Below are 18,969 nucleotides of genomic sequence, written 5' to 3' on the forward strand. Positions count from 1 at the left end.
GGGTTAAATTGTCCCTATAACCCTATTATGTAATTGATGTGGTGGTGTTTTTTTTCTTTTTTCTGCATATGTGTTTATTGTGAAGTCGGTCTTAAATTTCATTTCAAGTGGCTTTAAAAAAGTCTTAAAAAGTCTTAAATTTAACTTGGCTTAAGCTGTAGGAACCCTGAATACAGATCCCCTGGTTACGTGAACACATAGTGTTGTTAGTACACAAGAAACCCATCTATAATAGATCAGTTCCAGGCTGATGTGTGATGTGTGTGTTGCAGTGATGTGTGTGTGTGTGACCAGCTGTGTGTTGCAGTGATGTGTGTGTGACCAGCTGTGTGTTGCAGTGATGTGTGTGTGACCAGCTGTGTGTTGCAGTGATGTGTGTGTGTGTGACCAGCTGTGTGTTGCAGTGATGTGTGTGTTGTCTGTCTCTGATCAATGAGTCCGATCAGGATCAATAATCCAGCCCTCTCCGTCCCTCAGACCGGTCCAAACCGGCCGTGGCCCACAGAGACGTGACCAGCAGGAACGTGCTGGTCCGGGCCGACCTGTCCTGCGTCCTCGCCGACTTCGGCCTGTCCATGAGGCTGACGGGCAGCCGGCCCTGTCGCCACGGAGACGACGACACCATGGCCATCTCCGAGGTCAGCTGCTGGTCATGTTTGTTTTTTAGAACATTTGACACTTTTTCTAGATTTTTTTTAAGCTTTTTAATTTTTTTTGAGGATTTTTACTCCCCTTTTTCTAGAACATTTGTAACTTTTTTTTGAGAATTTTACCACTTCTTCCTAGAAATATTTGAACGTTTTTGGAGAAATTTTACCACTTTTTTTGAGAATTGCTAAACTTTTTTTTTTGAGAATTATTGATGATGACTTTAAACAGTGGGGGGATCGTGCCTTTTCGATAGCGGCCCCGAAATTGTGTTACTCCCGACCCCCTGAATTACATTTTATTAATGACTTGGCACTTTTTAAATCACATCTTAAAACTCATTTATTCAGACAGGCTTTTAATATTCTGTCATTTTTGCCATTTGATACGCATTTTATCGTTTGTGTTTTCTTGCTTTTGTATCTGTTATGTTATTCAATGACATTTGTCACTTGTAATGTAATTTCTTTCTGTAAAGCACTTTGATCATCTTGTGTGTGTGTAGGTGGGGACGGTGCGCTACATGGCTCCGGAGGTTCTGGTCGGAGCTCTGAACCTCAGAGACTGTGAGTCGGCGCTGAAGCAGGTGGACGTCTACGCTCTGGGGCTGCTGTTCTGGGAGAGCTTCAGACGCTGCTCAGACCTCTTCCCAGGTCAGAACCACACAACCACACAACCACACCGCCTCACGGCATCACGGCCCTGCTGCACGGTTAAAGGGACAACCAGGAGTTTTGTTAAAGCGAAGTGTTTCCACACTACATTTATGAGCCTCCGTGCACCGTGAAATTCTTTGACCGGTGCAAGACAGACTCATGTTTTCATTCATCAAGAATTAAAGTCAGAGGTTGGAAGACGATCACATACCGTCGTAGTTCCCACCATAAACGGAGATTCGGCGGCGTTATTCTCATGACTCGCCACGAAACCGAAAGTAAAGAAACGCTGGTCGGCTCGCCCAGCATTTCCACCACCACTAATAATAACAAAATAACCATAGAGACAAAACCATAGATTTATCTAAAATGGACCATTAACAAGTGGTAACGTAGATTCATCCACATTAATATCAGACTTTTTTATTGTCGTGGAATTTTTCGTTCTGCCGCTGGAGAAACTCCTCGTTGTCCCTTTAAAAAAAAAACTTTTGCTGGTAATTAGCTACTTTTATAATGTAGTAACTCAGTTTAGTTTAGTTTAGTTTATTGAAATAGGAAAGTGTGTAAATACCATTAGTCAGTTGAAAAAAACAAAGAAAAGATGGTTTTACCTTCTACCTTCTTTTAAAGCCACAGTCTCACATCTTTCAGTCTAAATTGGATCAACAGATCAACACACACATCAACTCTGTTGTCAAACCACTTTTTATCATCTGAGGCTTTTATCCAAGATGAAATCTGTTTTATCTTTTAGTGATTTTGAGCGAGTGATTCATGCTTTTATTTCTACACGTTTGGACTGCTGCAGTTGACTTTATATGGGAGTAAACCAGGTCCAAACTGCTGCTGCTCGGCATCAGCCCGGTCCTTGCTTCCTCCTTCCACCTCCTCTCTCTCATTGTTTGCTTAAATCATGAAACGGATCAGCTCCACAATACATTTCTGACCTTCTAAATGTCTCACCACCTCTGATCTGAGGTCAGCTGATCAGCTCCTCCTCGTTGTCTCCAAAAGTACTAGATTAAAAACACGAGGCTTTTTCTGTGGAATGAGCTGCCATTAGAAATAAAGATGTCATGTCCCCCATCAGCTCTTTTATGGCTCTTTCTTATTTTTTATACATTTATTCCTTTTCCTTTTATTTTATTCTTTTGAAATTCTTTTTATCTTTATTTTTAATCCTCATTACATGACATTGTTCTTAACCAGCTTGTGCTCTATGTCTTGTATGTAAATCACTGTGCAGCACTTTGTTAAACGTCTATGTGTTGTTGTGTGTTATATGTTTTAGGGTAAAGTAACTAGTAACTAAACAGCGAGTCGACTGGTTTCTCATTCTGATAACAGAGCAGAACAAGTGAAGGTTAGAGGAGTTCACACACAGACGTCTTCACAGGTGTGTGTGTGTGTGTGTGTGTGTGTGTGTGTGTGTGTGTCCAGCTGACGGCGCTCCGGACTACGAGCTGGCGTTCCAGGCGGAGCTGGGAAACCACCCGAGCTTCGAGGAGATGCAGGTTCTGGTGGCGAGAGAGAAGCACCGACCGCGGTTCCCCGAGGCCTGGAAGGAGAACCAGCTGGTGAGGGTTTACCTGTCAATCATCTGTCACCTGCACTGCAACAACTCTACATCTCACCAGGAATATTTGTCTTATTTCTAGTCAAAATAAATCTCATTCTACTTAAAATAAGACTCATCACATAAAAAAGCAGCTTGTTTTTAGACACTTTTTACTTCTTTCAAGCAGATTTTCACTTGAAATAAGTAGAAAAATCTGATAGTGGAGCAAGTTTTTCTTTCTTATTACAAACACAAAAAACTTGGAAATGGAAACATTGTCCATTGACCACAGCTGGTCACAGCGTCTGTAGCAGCTGCAACAGGACCGCTGTGGCCGTGAGAAATAAATGATGAGGAATCATCTGTGTTTCATTGTGATAAGTTAAAGCTTCAGAAGCTTCAAACACACATAACACATAGATCCTGGATCCAATCGGTGAGGCACCACATCTTCGGCACCTATCTATTATGTGTATCTGGCCTTATAACATTTCAATTTCCCTTCATGAAGTTTTGTATTGATTTGGTAAAACTAGGTTGGAGTGCCCTCTAGTGGACAGGCCTAATAATAACACTGCAAAAACTCTACGGCCCAATTCCAATTCTATTTTTCATCCCTAACCCCTACCCCTTGAAACGGAGCTACAAGGAGTAGGGTTGAAAGTCAACCCCTATGAATTGGGACACCACTTCAACAATCACATACGTCATCAGTCGTCTCTGCTGGCTTTCACATAAGCAGACGTGACAAGCTTTTGCCACAAATCCTCTATTCAGAACCACGTTAACTTCATAAAATAAAATAAAATAAAATGTAATGAAGACTGATCGGTTCATTGTAAAACATTTATTTATTGATGTAAATGTGGTGATTTCTGTACGTAGGCTACAGAGCCCCGAGGCAGCGCTGCTCCTGTGTCCAAAACACATGAAGCTTCACTTTTAATTCAAACAAATTAATGCAACAATTGTTACATTTCATCAATGAGACCATCATTTATCTCCTAAAAAGAATGAAACCAGCCGGCGGTAAACCTTTAAAACCCTGCGGGTAAGTTAATTAGCGATGGTCTTTTCCCCCGGGATGACGACGGAGGTTGGCCGGCCGAGCAGCTCTCCGGCCAGGTGGTGTCTCTGTGACGAGCCGTTGATCTGCTCCACAGGTGGAGCTTCACTTCTCCCAAAGACATCGGCGCAAACGTCTAAACAGCCTCATGTGGATAAACCGACCTCTACGATCTAAACAGCTACTTTCTCACATGAAAAATTATTAAAACTTAACAAAATGACGTAATAACAGCGCTACAGTGAGAAATAAAACAGCTGCCGGTTGCTGCAAGATGCATTCTGGGAAACTTGCCATAGCCCTCGGTTTGTAGTGTGCCCCTGAAAAATCTCTGTTTCAAGGGCGAGATAGCCCTACCACTTCCCCCTAACCCTCGTCTGAACCAGAATCAGGACACCCCTACCACTTCACGTGAACGTGCAAAACGAAGGGTTAGGGCCAAGGGCTAGGGCTAAGGGGAGGACTGGAATTCACCCGTCTTACCAAGAATATTTGTCTTATTTCTAGTCAAAACAAATCTAATTATACTTAAAATAAGACGACTCATCACATTAAAAAGCAGCTTGTTTTTAGACACTTTTTACTTCTTTCAAGCAAATTTTCCACTTGAAATAAGTAGAAAAATCTGACAGTGGAGCAAGTTTTTCTTTCTTATTACGAGCACAAAAAACTTGCTTTCACCGGCAGATTTTTCTACTTATTTCAAGTGAAAATTAGTTTGAAACAAGTGAAAATGATCTAAAAACAAGTTCATTTTTAGGTGATGAGTCTTATTTTAAGTGGAAAGAGTTTAGTTTTGACTAGAAATGAGACATTTTGACAAGAAATAAGACAAATATTCTTGGAAAGATGTTGAGTTGTTGCAGTGTGATGGACCACACTTCATGTTCTGTGTTGTTCATTGTGTGTGTGTGTGTGTGTGTGTGTGTGTGTGTGTGTGTGTGTGTGTGTGTGTGTGTGTGTGTGTGTGTGTGTGTGTGTGTGTGTGTGTGTGTGTGTGTGCAGGCGCTGCGCTCCCTGAAGGAGACCATCGAGGACTGCTGGGACCAGGACGCTGAGGCTCGACTCACCGCTCAGTGTGCAGAGGAGAGAGTGTGTGAACTCACTCTGCTGAGCACACACACCGCAATACACAACCACAGGTACACACACACACACACACACACATATAACATATAACACACTGATTGACAGAGGAGAGGTTTGATCTATATATGTGCATCTGGCCTTATAACATTTCAATTTCCCTTCATAGAGTTTTGTATTGATTTGGTAAAACTAGGTTGGAGTGCCCTCTAGTGGACAGGTCTAATAACAACACTGCAAAAACTCAAAATCTTACCAAGAATATTTGTCTTATTTCTAGTCAAAACAAATCTCATTCTACTTAAAATAAGACTCATCACATAAAAAGCAGCTTGTTTTTAGACACGTTTTACTTCTTTCAAGCAGATTTTCACTTGAAATAAGTAGAAAAATCTGATAGTGGATCAAGTTTTTCTTTCTTATTACAAGCACAAAAAACTTGCTTTCATTGGCAGATTTTTCTACTTATTTTAAGTGAAAATTAGTTTGAAACAAGTGAAAATGATCTAAAAACAAGTTCATTTTTAGGTGATGAGTCTTATTTTAAGTGAAAAGAGATTAGTTTTGACTAGAAATGAGCCTTTTTGTCAAGAAATAAGACAAATATTCTTGGAAAGATTTAGAGTTTTTGCAGTGAAGCTGGTATCGGTGTGTAACACATGTCTACAGTACATGGGCTAAGGTGACTATCATGTACTTTTAAGGTTAGGCCATAATCAGAAGAAATAGTTTCGCTCAAGGAGGATTTAAATGACATGGACCACAGTTTAGAAAAGAGTAACAAAATGATTCTTTATTGGCAGGAAAGCCACTCTTAATACCGACACTGAATCTGTTCAGCTATGACTGGATTAGTATTTTTCTCTATGTATCAAAACCCAGTAAATTCAACCTGTAATTTACCCTTTAACAACTTCAGTTGTAACCAACAGCATAAACGAATTTACAACTCACAAAAATGTTGTTTAAAGTGCAAATGAAATAGAAAAATATTGTTCAAAGTACAAATGAAATAATGGAAATATGGTTCAAAGTGCAACAAAATAATGGGCCCAAAATAATAAACAAACAAAGTCCAATAAAGTCCAAAAATAGTCAAATGTCAAATTTAGTCAGTGTCCACAGTGTGTGTATTAGTCCTTTAATGTATGGTGGTGCAATTGTTCATGTAATTGTTCATCTACCCGGGTAGTGTGATTTTTGTGTCTTATCTGTATGATGTGATAGATGCTTTCTCCAGATGCACGATGAGCTGTTCCGACGTCACACCCTCCACGCATGTAAGCCGGTGTCCTGCTCCACGTTCCTCGGGTTTGGGCTCTGGCTCGCCATCAGAATCGTTTCATACACCAAAATAAAAAACCAACCTGCATAGAGCAGCAGTTTTATATCTATTGTTAATCTCTTTCTCTCTTTTTATACATTTATCTAAATCAACTGTACAGTATTTATTCTCTTTTTAAATCTTAAATCAATGAACTTGACTAATCACATTGACAATGTATCATATACAGCTATAAAATGAATTTTTAACAGCCAACACACATAAAAGTGTGTGATATGAAATGTTTTTAACTGTTTTTAGCTTTTACCACTGCATAGTGCACATAAAATATGAATTAAACCACATATCAATCATGTTTAAGAATGATTAACCGAATTACTGTCCCTCAATAACCCAAATGCACACAGCTGCATGTGTTTCAGCTCGCAAAACCAGCTTGGTTAGCTGTTTAGCATTAGCTAGCTTTTAGCCATAGCACGAGGCAAATAGCAATATAGCTCGATTAGCACTGATAACTTCCACACAGAAATACAACATTAACCACATTCTCAACTCAAATACACACTCTTACATAACTCCGGTTGGTTTTAAACATTTTCTCAGAAACATATCGACACAAACTAAGGATTTATTCATGAAATGAGTTAGCAATTAGCCGTGGTCGGCAGCCGCTAGCATGCTATGCTAAGCGCTAATTGTTGCTACTCACCGGAGTTTTTTCCTCGACAAAAACACAACAACACGGTAATGTCCGGTACTCCAAAAAACCTCCTCACGGTTGTGGATACCTCACGGATCAATAACTCAAGACAAAATAAAGTCTTAACCACTTTTAGTCTAGTTATCAACATTAGCAAGCTCTCTTCTCGGCTAGTGTGTCTGTCCTCATCGGCATCAGTGAAGGAAAGAAAAACAAACAAGCAGGGGATACAAGGAACTACGAGCGTGAGCGGCGCTTGCGTGTGTGGAATACGCACCCTGCTGGTGAAATAAAGGAACTACATCTACAAAACTCAATCAGACTGTATAGCTCAACATGGTTAAACTAGAAATATTGGGGATTACAAGAGTGTGTAACTAAAGGGTGTTACAGGTGTATATAATGTTATTTAAAAAAAAACATTAAAAAATTAGAATAAAATTTGAATATTTAAAGGGACAACGAGGAGTTTCTATTCGGTTATAAAAAAGTCTCACGTTAAAGGTTGACTATGTAGAAATACAAGAACAACAACAGAAAAAGAATTCCAGCAGTCGATTGCCAGACCGTTGCTAGGTAAAACGGGCCGTTGCTAGGGACTCCGCTCTGATCAGAGGACAGCAGAGGAGGAGAGCTAAGCAGGATATTTACCTTATGTTTCATTTTTACCGTCATTAACAGCATAATAAATGACTTGTAGCTTGTTACAGGGACAGTGGAGGCTCTCTGCCTTCCACACCGCTGCTGCTCAGAGCCTCAGAGCCTCCGCTGTCACTGCTCTCCTCAAGTTGAAAAAAAAAAAAAAAAGGAGCTCCGTGGCACCGAAAGTCCGCGACGATAAACGTGTTTATGACAGATACGACTACACAAATACACCCATCCTAACAAGTAGGATAATCCATTGATCCACCGATTGATTATTAAAAAGGCTTGGTTGGAAACAAACGCATAGGACCGGGAGGAGGCAGGAAAACAGCGGAGAGTTGAGCCACATGTCGGCTACAGGCAGGTACGAATGTAAACAGAACGTTGACAGAAAGTCAGTTGTCGAGCCCGTCAAAAAAATTAAAAATAATAATTCAGACTAAAAAAATTTTTTTTGTGGAAAAGCAAACTTTCATTCTGTACCCCTCTAAAGGCCCCATGGATGTATTATTTTTGAAAAAATATAGCTTTTAATAAATATTCTACATATTCAACCTTTAATGTGGATGAATCTCCGCTACCCACACTTGTTAATGGGCCCATTTTCGATAAATATATCGTTCTGTCTCTATGGTTATTTTGTTATTATTAGTGGTGGCGGAAGTGCTGGTCGAGCCGACCAGCGTTTCCTTCGTTGCGAATCATGAGAATAACGCAGCCGCATCGCCGTTTATGGTCGGAACTACGGTGGTATGTGAACCTCTTTGAACCTCTGACTTTAATTATTGATGAATGAAAACATGAGTCTGTCTTGCGCCCGGTCAAAGAAATGTACGGTGCGCGCGGAGGCTCATAAATGTAGTGTGAAAACGCTTCGCTTTTCCAAAACTCCTCGTTGTCCCTTTAACATAAGAAGCATTAGAAATGTAACTATGATTTGAGGGGAGGACTGACCTAACTCTCTCTGTCTCTCAGGAACTTGTCTCTGGGCGGCTGGTCTCCTCAGCTCGGCTCCGCCTCCTCCTACATCGACGACCTGCAGGTGGGCGTGGTCAAGAATCTCCAGGGAGACGGACACCACCAGGGCGCTGTCGTCAGGACGACGGCGAGCGGAGCCGACGGCGCCGAGAAGAACAGGAACTGCATCAACTACGAGCGGCAGCAGCAGGCGCAGAGTCGAGCTCGCTCGTCCAGCTCAGACAGCGGCGGCTCCGAGGCCGAGGTCAAAGGTCAGTCTCACTCTGCTGTTGTGATGTCACCACACAGGTGAACACCAGGGATGTCCAGTAATAGAAGGGTAGGCGAAAATAAGCGATAGCTTCAGCCTATTCCTTTTCGGTTTGGCTCTTTTCTAGTTGAACTGATGTTTTCTGTTGGACTTTTAACTTTGAATGACCTGACCGAAATAAACACATTTTCATTAATTCATTCATCGGCCTGATGTCAGTATAAAGATGTAACACACTGCAAAAATTCAAAATCTTACCAAGAATATTTGTCTCATTTCTAGTCAAAATGTCATTTCTAGTCAAAATAAATCTAATTATATTTAAAATAAGACTCATCACATTAAAAAGCAGCTTGTTTTTAGACACTTTTTACTTTTTTCAAGCAAATTTTCAAGCAGAAAAATCTGATAGTGGAGCAAGTTTTTCTTTCTTATTACAAGCACAAAAAACTTGCTTTCACTGGCAGATTTTTCTACTTATTTCAAGTGAAAATGAGTTTGAAACAAGTGAAAATGATCTAAAAACAAGTTAATTTTTAGGTGATGAGTCTTATTTTAAGTGAAAAGAGATTAGTTTTGACTAAAACTGAGACATTTTGACAAGAAATAAGACAAATATTTTTGGCCTTTAATGTACAGGACAGTTGAGAGAGAGAGACAGGAAATGGGAGGCAGAGAGGGGGAATGACATGCAGGAAAGGGCCGCTTGGCGCGGGATTCGAACCGGGGCCACCTGCAGTGAGGACTATAGCCTCAACACGTGCTCTACCAACTGAGCTACACACCGGCCCTGACTACAGCTGTTCTGTTGTAAACAAACACACATGGCGATGGTGCTGCAACCAAACTACACAGCTGTTGCATGATTGGCCGGTTGCCTGTCACTCTAGTGTCCAGTGTTATAGTCCTGTCCAGTCGTCGCCATCGCAGCACACGCTGTAGCGATGCGTGTTCTGCGGTGCAACGCACAACGTAATTTGTGTAGTGCATCCAGTGGAGCATCACAATAAAAGTAGGCATAGAGTAATTTGTTCACTCCTGACAGGACTAATGTTAATAGTTGAAAAGCTGCATATCGGTGTCGGTTATTATCAGAAATGGGAAATGAAGGAGCTGGACAACATCAAATTTGCAATATGAGACATCCCTAATGGACACACAGGTAACTGTCCTCCCGTCCACCAGGTGGCGCCGTGTCCAGCTCTGTCCCCGTCTGCCTGCAGCTGACTGAGGAAGACCTGGAGGCCACCAAGCTGGACCCCCGAGAGGTCAGTCCAACCGGGACTCAGTCCAACCATCAGTTGATTGTGTTGGTTAAACTCGACTGTGGTGTTTGTGTGTGAGAGTTTGTTGTGTAGCTGAAGTCTACACTGCAAAAACTCTACATCTTTCCAAGAATATGTGTCTTATTTCTTGTCAAAATGTCTCATTTCTAGTCAAAACTAATCTCTTTCCACTTAAAATAAGACTCTTCACCTAAAAATGAACTTGTTTTTAGATCATTTTCACTTGTTTCAAACTAATTTTCACTTGAAATAAGTAGAAAAATCTGCCAGTGAAAGCAAGTTTTTTGAGCTTGTAATAAGAAAGAAAAACTTGCTCCACTGTCAGATTTTTCTACTTATTTCAAATGAAAATAGACTTGAAAGAAGTCAAAAGTGTCTAAAAACAAGCTGCTTTTTTATGTATAACTATGTATGTATATGTATAAATATACATATTTTAGGTATAATGAGATTTGTTTTGACTAGAAATAAGAGAAATATTCTTGGTAAGAGTTTGAGTTTTTGCAGTGAACCAGGACTCGGTCCAACCATCAGTTGATTGTGTTGGTTAAACTCGACTGTGGTGTTTGTGTGTGAGAGTTTGTTGTGTAGCTGAAGTCTACGTCACCTTCATCCAGATGTTGAGTCCAGTGTCTCCGGTCTCCAGATGTTTGTTGACTCTGTGATCTCCGTCTCCGTCTCCGCAGGTCGACAAGAACCTGAGGGAAAGTTCTGACGAGAACCTGATGGAACATTCTCAGAAACGGTTCAGCTCCGAGCAGCAGCCGCTCCAGACCAACCAGGTGACCTCAACCGTCTCTGTGTCTCTGTGGTTGTGTCCGAAACCACTCCCTCCTTCCTTCTCCCTACTCACTATATAGTTCCGACCGCGATCGTAACGGCCGGCGTAGTTACCATGGATACAACCATGGTAACGGCCGGTGTAGCATAGACCTACGGGTGTATAGGTACCAACATAAAAAGAGGAGTAAAGCAATATATTAAGCGGTAATATATATATTTAAGCATCAAAGATGTTCAATCAAACCCACATAGTTTGAAACAACGTTCACAACACACACAGCCAGTGTCACAACTAAGCATAAAGTCCGCTAGCTTAATGCTAACGTATAATGTAAAACCTCATAGACGGGCTAACAGAAATTAGCCTCGCTATCCAGAGTCTGTGGTCAGTTTATAACGCCTGTTAGGAAATTTGCTCTGACGTTTGTTGTGGGAGTCTGTGGAAGCAGCGACCGGACAACTCTGGCAGCTGGACACATTTATTGAGGCTGCTGCACTACTGCATTTATTTGGTAGCTACACCAGTCACTACTGCATTTATTTGGTAGCTACACCGGTCACTACTTCATTTATTTGGTAGCTACACCGGTCACTACTGCATTTATTTGGTAGCTACACCGGTCACTACTGCATTTATTTGGTAGCTACACCGGTCACTACTGCATTTATTTGGTAGCTACACCGGTCACTACTGCATTTATTTGGTAGCTACACCGGTCACTACTTCATTTATTTGGTAGCTACACCGGTCACTACTTCATTTATGTGGTAGCTACACCGGTCGCTACTGCATTTATTTGGTAGCTACACCGGTCACTACTGCATTTATTTGGTAGCTACACCGGTCACTACTGCATTTATTTGGTAGCTACACCGGTCGCTCTGGGCCGCTGTGGTAACGGCCATCCGTGACCGCAATGCATGATGGGATATCTTGCTCTGGTTAGTGACCATTGGATGTTCACTACATTTGGCAGTGAATTGTGGGATAGATTCAGTCACTATAGTGAACATTAATAATCACTAAACATTCAGACACCACTACAACAACTGGTCACTAGATAGAGAGTAGGGGGGGATTTCGGACACAGCCTGTGTCTCTGTGTCTTTGTGTCTCCACCCTAACCTCTGGTCTCCTCCTGCTCCACCAGGTCAACGCTCCTCCAGCTGAACCGGCTGCCGATGCTCCTCCACCCCCCTCCCCCCACCATCTGCCCAAACAGCAGAACCTGCCTCAGAGACCCACCAGCCTGCACCTCCTCCCCAAGCACAAGGACTCGCTCTCCAACTCCACCCGCCTCAAACTGGGGAAGCTCAAGTCCAACCACAGACAGGTAGGAGCTGGTCTCACCACGTCCACTTCTTGTTCCTCCGTGTTGTTTTCAGGTCTCACACCTTCAAGACTCTTCTTCAGATCAGCCAAACGTGTCCATGTGACGTAACATTAGACAAGACAAACGTAGCGTTGTCATGTCATTCTGGTCATCTGGTTGGATAGTAGGCTGTCATTCCAAATACATATTGAACATCTAATCAAAAAACTGAATAAGTATTTTAAACTATATTGCACTCTCCGCACTTTCTTTTTTTTTTCTCTTTTCTTTCTTGGATATGTGTGCCATTGTTACTATTGTAGTGAATGTATTGTGTATGTATGTATTGCCACTTGCCCAAGACAAATTTCCCTTTCGGGACAAATAAAGTTTATTAGATTTGATTTGAAAAAGAAACTTGGTTTTCTCTTCAGGAATAAATCGTGTTTTTCTATTACCAACAGAAAGACAATAGTACAATCAACAATTATGCCTGTCTTTGATTATGGGGACACTTTGTATATGCATGTTTCCTCCTCCATTCTGAGGTCTCTTGATGCAGTGTTTCACGCAGAGATGTTCACAAGTCTTTTTTTGCTAGTCCAAGTCAAGTCTCAAGTCTTTGGTCACGAGTCCAAGTCAAGTCTCAAGTCTTTGAGGGGTGAGACTTCATCAAGTCTCAAGTCTTTGGTCACGAGTCCAAGTCAAGTCTCAAGTCTCTAAAAAATAAAAGTCTCCTGTCTCTTCTGGTTGTAATGACCCTTCTATCATCTGCTGCTATCCGGTCTACTAAGGATACTGCACAGCTATATCTAAGAGATTCAAAGCATTTACTGTAGGTTATTATCACTCCTTTATCTATACAGTATTGATTAGTTGTTTATTAGGCTATATGATCACTTTAAACAGGATATTGCAATGCAATAAGAAAACACACAATGAGAGCTTTCCTTTAAAGGAAACTGTATTCTGAGTCAAGAAAGAATCAAGGCTGCTCTGTCCCTCTGCACTGGCCTTTTCTCTTTTTTTTTTGCTTTGTTGAATTCAGAAAACCCAGATGAACGACATGAAAAATGATTTAGGCTGTTAATTATAGGTCATTAGATCTGGATGGTACCTATAGCTCACATCTTTATGTGCAGCAAAACCTTTCTGGAACCGCATGTTTCTGAGAGAAGAACTGGTTGTTATTGTTTTTTTAATTAGCTCCGTCAACTCATGGGGGCGTGTCGACACTTGCAGACTTCCATACAGTCATATTTCTCAGCAAAAACATAAATAAACAGGAGGATTTAGCCTACAGTAGCCTGATATGTGCCAGTTATGCAGCAGCTTGTCCCCGTGAAGGAAGGTCTGACAACAAACGGACGTTGTACCTCACATGTAGGCTACGGGCGGTGCCGCTATTAAAAAAAAAAAAAACCAGTTCACAGTCACCTGTCACTCACCCGCAGCAGCTGACTGCGCTGTCAGAGGAACTCTGCTGCTCCTTTCTCTTTAGACACTGGTGTTTGGCTGCACTCTGTAGGAGTTCAATATGAAGATCTAACTTCCATCTGAATAACGTTACCGGCCATGTGGCGCTGCTCCGCTAGTGGTGTGTTAACGGCAAAAAAAAAAAGATTGTCGGTCGATCCTGTCAGGAGGGAGGCACGAGCCAAAAAAAATAATGATTGTTCACGAGTCTCAAAACACGAGTCCGAGTCGAGTCTCAAGTCTTTTGGGCACGAGTCCAAGTCAAGTCTGAAGTCTTTGTGGGTGCGACTTAACCCTTGTGTGGTGTTCATATTTTGGTTACTCAGCCAGTGTTTGTGGGTCTGGTGGACCCGCTGCATTTTTGGGTCTCCAAATCAACACAATCAAACAATTTTATGTTAAAATACTCAACAGATGTTTACTTCATCCTAATTACAAGCCATATGAACAGCATATATGGTTCATATTTGCCCTTTACCTTTGTTAGATCACATTTATGAATTAATATGCTACTCGTTTTTTGTTAGTTTTTTTAATAAAATGTAATAAAAATAGAAAATCAGTTATAATCAAGATATTTAAATCAACAAATTTACAAATGAAGCAAGATTTTTCATAACTATTGATTTTGAACTTCATTAGAAATGTTACCTATTCAGGCCAGTTGACATAACTCAAGCTGAACACATACAGTAACCATCAGCCCCATTGAACACATTGCCATTTCATACCAGCCTATACAACACATGAGGGCTGCCCCTCATGTGTTGTATAGAGAGTTTTGTGTGGTTTTTGTCACTATCAGACTCTGAATCTTCAGAATTGTGGTCCTCACATTCTGAAACCTCTTCTACATCATCAGAAGCTTGTCTCTTCCAAAATCAATTGCAAGGCCCTCTCAGCATTTTGGCCGTCTTGATCAGTAGTGATTAATTGGGGCGGGAGTGGCTCAGGCCGTAGAGCGGGTCATCCAGAGGGTTGCTCTGTCCTAGTCGCTGTCGTAGTGTCCTTGGGCAAGACACCTTACCCACCTTGCCCCGTGTGAATGTGTTTGAACGTGTATGAATGATCATGGTGGTGGTCGAAGGGGCTGTTTGGCGCGAAATGGCAGCCACACTTCCGTCAGTCTGCCCCAGGGCAGCTGTGGCTACAGACGTAGCTCACCACCATGTGAATGTGTATAAAATAAATAATGGTTTCTGTAAAGTGCTTTGGGTGCCATGAAAGCGATATAGAAATCCAAGCAATTATTAGTATTATTTGATAAGGAACCACCCTGGCAAAGGTGTGTCCCGCCCCCAATTTGTAGGTGGGACAGAGTATGAGTGCTTGAATTTTGCAACGGAGACACACACACACACACACACACACACACACACACACACACACACACACACACACACACACACACACACACACACACACACACACACACACACACACACTATCAGCAGCCCCAGACAGGAGGAAGACATAGTGAAGGTACACAGGACCTACACTTTCCATGCTAATATTAGCCCCGGGTCCAGTGGACCCGAACACCCTGTATGTAATATAAACGTGTAGGGGGGGTCTACAGTATGCGGTCATTATAAATGTGTTCTGATATATGTTCTTCACAGAAAATGAGCCAAGGCCAGTGAATCTGAGTTTGAAAAAATAATGTATCATTTCATTTTTCTTTTGATAAAAAATGAAAACGGGTCCCACAGACCCGAACACCACACAAGGGTTAAGTGCGACTCGAGTTCGAGTCGCAAACTCGAGTCCCCATCTCTGGTTTCACGGTGCTTTACGTTTTATTACAAGCCTTGGGTTCTCCACCCATCACTGTGTCCTATATGAAAGAGTGGGTTGGTCTTCTCTCTCTTCTCGCAGAGAGCAACACTGCCTCTTGTTTATTTACAAAGCACTGATTTGTAAGCTCCCAACCTACTTAACATCTTTGTTACACTTCAGTCTACCAAGACCCACCCGCTCTGCATCATTCATCAGACTAGATATTCCACGTGTAAATACTGAGGGAGGAAAGAAAGCTTTTAGCTTCTTTGCCCCCTACAAGTGGAATAAATTACAGGACTCGCTCAAACTGAAACAGTTTATTCCAGTGGAGTCCTTCAGAAGTCTCTTAGACTTTGTCTTTTACACTGAATGTACTTGCCTTCCATGAAGCTGTGACCCTAAATGTATATGCTGTTCTCCTTGTGTCTGCTCAATGTATTTCTGATGCTGACACTTGTTGATCATAGTGTGTACGTTGTTTATAATTGTGTTGTTTTTTATCTCTGTAATCAGGGCGTCATTGAAAAAGAGAGCCTGCTCCCCTGAATAAATAAAGTTTGAAGTTTGAAATGAAATGAAATGAAAGAATTCTCCGTCTCTGTGTTTCAGGTGGAAACAGGCGTTGCTAAGATGAACACGGTAACGGTTGCCTCCGCTGTAGAGCCCCACATGGTAACCACGGTGACCAACAACACCAGCGCAAGAGCCGGCGACGCGACTGCGATCCGAGTCCAGTCGGTCGGTGGCGGCGGCGGCGGCGGTGGCGGCGGCGGCGGCGGCGGCGGCGGCTGTAGCGCCGGCGTTCCCACCCTGGTGACCAACAGCGTGATGGGCGGCGGTCACACCAATCCGGCCGGACCGCAGCTGGAGGAGGAGGAGGCGGAGCAGCTGGAGGGGGGGGGCGGAGGAGGAGGAGGAGGAGGAGGAGGAGGAGGGGGGGGCAGCCACCTCAACCTCCTCAACTTCAGCCCCGATGAACACGAGCCGCTGCTGAGGAGCGAGCAGCCGCCGGCCGAGAGCGAGCCGCCGGCCGGAAACCGAGGGTCCAACTCCAACAACAACAACAACAGGATGGCGACGGGGTCAAAGGTCAGAGACATTAGTCGTAAACCAGAACCAGAACCAGAGCCTCGCCCAGAGAAGCAGCGGTGCAGTGAATCCTCTGCTGCTCCTCAGGACGGAGCTGCAGGTCCAGATGAAGGTCCATGTCTTCAGAAAGACCTTGTTGCAGAACCAGCGTTGCTCTCTGGACACTTGGTTCACTCCACTGCCTCTGCTGAGGTCTCAGGCTGCAGCGGTCCGGCCTCAGATCCAGAAGGTCTTCCTTGGAACGTCGAAGCTTCTTCTTCTGGAAAGGCTCCAGCCTCAGAACACCCAGGTCCAGGTCCAGGTCCAGATCCAGGAACCACAGCGGTGCCAGAGGCCTCATCTCCAGAACCCGCCACGCTACGAGTCTCAGCCTTGAACCAGGTGGGACAGACCAGAGCCAGCAGGCCGGAGCGTCCCGCCTCTCTGGACCTGTCTTTGTCCTGCATGTCCTCCGGTAAGTCAAGATTAATACTTGTCAGACTGTTCAGTTTCACATCTTCACACCAACCACCACGCTCTCCTGGCTAAATAAAGTCCATCAAGTCCAACAGTCAGCGATAAAAATACTGAAAGATACTGTAGGTGGTTTGCAGTTGCGGGGCAGGACGACGCAGAGAACAGTGATTTGAAATGACACAAATGCATTGGATAAACCCAAAGTAACTTTTAGTTTAGATTCCCAACATATGGTCAGTTTATCCAAATAACACCTTTTTGGAAACTTTGGAAGGCGGTCTCGGCGGATGGTCGGAGCTTAAGCCCTGACTCAACATCTGTCGTGTTTTTTATTGTCCCCTTTGTATGTTGCTATGTCAGAATTTAAAAAGTAGCTCTTGTTTTTGTCCCAATGTGACCAGTTGGTACCTGGTTGGTACAGCCGTAGACTGCACAAAACTTATAAAGAGCTTTTTCCTAAGTCACTCCCAGTCACCGTTCTGCAGCCACATGCAAACCACTTAAACTTCATATTGAACAAGTCAAGACTAGTTGGCGCTGAGCTCTGAGGGTCCGGAGAGCTGCAGGGTCCAAAGAAGCCCAACTCCTGACCACAGTCTGGTTGTGACTTCATCTAATGTTGGTTTACTTTCTTTAAGGTGAGACATCCATCAGTTTCCTAACGTCCTCTCTCCTGTCTTTCTCAGATGACGTCTCCCTGACGGACGACGGCAGTCTGAGCGCTTCAGGAGAGAAAATAAAACGTCGAGTTAAAACGCCATACACGCTGAAAAAATGGCGTCCGGCCTCCTGGGTTGTTTCCACGGATACAGCTCTTGACCCAGACTTCGAGTTCAACCCCAGGGGCAGTAGAGGAGGAAACATCCCCAAGATAAACCAGTCCAAATCGAGCATCGCCGTCTTTCTGGTTGGCGGTGGCGCCACAGCGACCGCGACCTCCGAGCCTGACGGGATGACCTGCTTCTAAAACCTTAGTCTTAGTCTTTTCTTTTCTTCAATGAAAAAATCTTGTTTGTTTTTTTTTAGGCTACTTCTTTGTCTTCCTTCTCTTTCGTTGTGGAAAAGAGGTTGGACGTTCAGGCGACTCCAGAGACACAGGAAACATCCACAACACGGCATGTGGACGCTGAGCCGGGGTTTGATCACATGTTCATCATCTAGCTCAAGTGCTCGATCACATGTTCGTGATCTAGCTCAAGTGCTGCTATGTTAACCCGTCTCTGTTATCAGTTGACCTCAGATTTCTAACTCGACTATGCCTACGTAGCTCATAATGTTCAGACTTCGGTCTAGTTTGGTTGGCGGTGAGTGGAGGTGACGTTTGGCTCTTTGTCTTCAGGTGTGGCTCTAGCTCTGTTGAAGTCGTTCCTGTACCTTCTGGCCTCTTATTGGTTGATGCTTGTTGAGTGAACACTGGTTCAGGTGGAACAGACTCATGGTTTTTGCATTGACCCTCTTTGAAGACTGGAAGGTGCGATTGGTCTTGTGGTTTGGAGATCTGAATGACCCAGAACCTCAGAATGTCGTATCGTTGTTGTTGTCGTTGGTGGTGAAGGAAGCTGCTGTCTTGTTGTAGATGTTTGAGCTCCTGCTTGTGGTTGGTGGATGAAGGAAGTGAGTGGTCATGTGACCATAGAGGACTGAGTCAAGTCAAAGGTCAGATTTTTTTAATGCACTTTAAGCAAAGTTAGTTTTATTTAGGAATGGTAGAAACATATACATAAAGGACTCGTGCAATTACAGATGGTGAAGGATTTTCCTCCTCCTGTTTGTGTTTGTGTCTTTGAACTTCAAACACTGAATCTAGCTATGCAGTCAGTGCACGACGCCCCCTGCTGGCCGCTGTTGGGCTCACATGTATCAACAGAACTGCTGGAGGATTTGGACTCTTTTAATTTGCACTTTGTTC

The 18,969-nt window shown here is 43.1% G+C and overlaps 1 protein-coding gene across 1 annotated transcript in view; it reads left to right on the forward strand.

Annotated features, from left to right (window-relative positions):
- LOC311004384 (bone morphogenetic protein receptor type-2-like) overlaps window positions 1–18,519 on the forward strand; it is a 34,757-nt gene extending 16,238 nt beyond the window's left edge. The window contains exons 9-18 of the mRNA XM_083996436.1: window positions 478–638; window positions 1,154–1,301; window positions 2,748–2,884; window positions 4,937–5,073; window positions 8,623–8,876; window positions 10,061–10,143; window positions 10,848–10,943; window positions 12,096–12,278; window positions 16,125–17,058; window positions 17,747–18,519. Of these exons, the coding sequence (XP_083852562.1) occupies window positions 478–638; window positions 1,154–1,301; window positions 2,748–2,884; window positions 4,937–5,073; window positions 8,623–8,876; window positions 10,061–10,143; window positions 10,848–10,943; window positions 12,096–12,278; window positions 16,125–17,058; window positions 17,747–18,027 (2,414 nt within the window). The 3' untranslated portion in view covers window positions 18,028–18,519. The remainder of the gene's footprint in view (window positions 1–477; window positions 639–1,153; window positions 1,302–2,747; window positions 2,885–4,936; window positions 5,074–8,622; window positions 8,877–10,060; window positions 10,144–10,847; window positions 10,944–12,095; window positions 12,279–16,124; window positions 17,059–17,746) is intronic.
- The last annotated feature ends 450 nt before the right edge of the window (window positions 18,520–18,969 follow it).

The sequence above is a fragment of the Trachurus trachurus genome (assembly GCF_905171665.1).
Source record: "Trachurus trachurus genome assembly, chromosome: 21".
Taxonomy (NCBI): domain Eukaryota; kingdom Metazoa; phylum Chordata; class Actinopteri; order Carangiformes; family Carangidae; genus Trachurus; species Trachurus trachurus.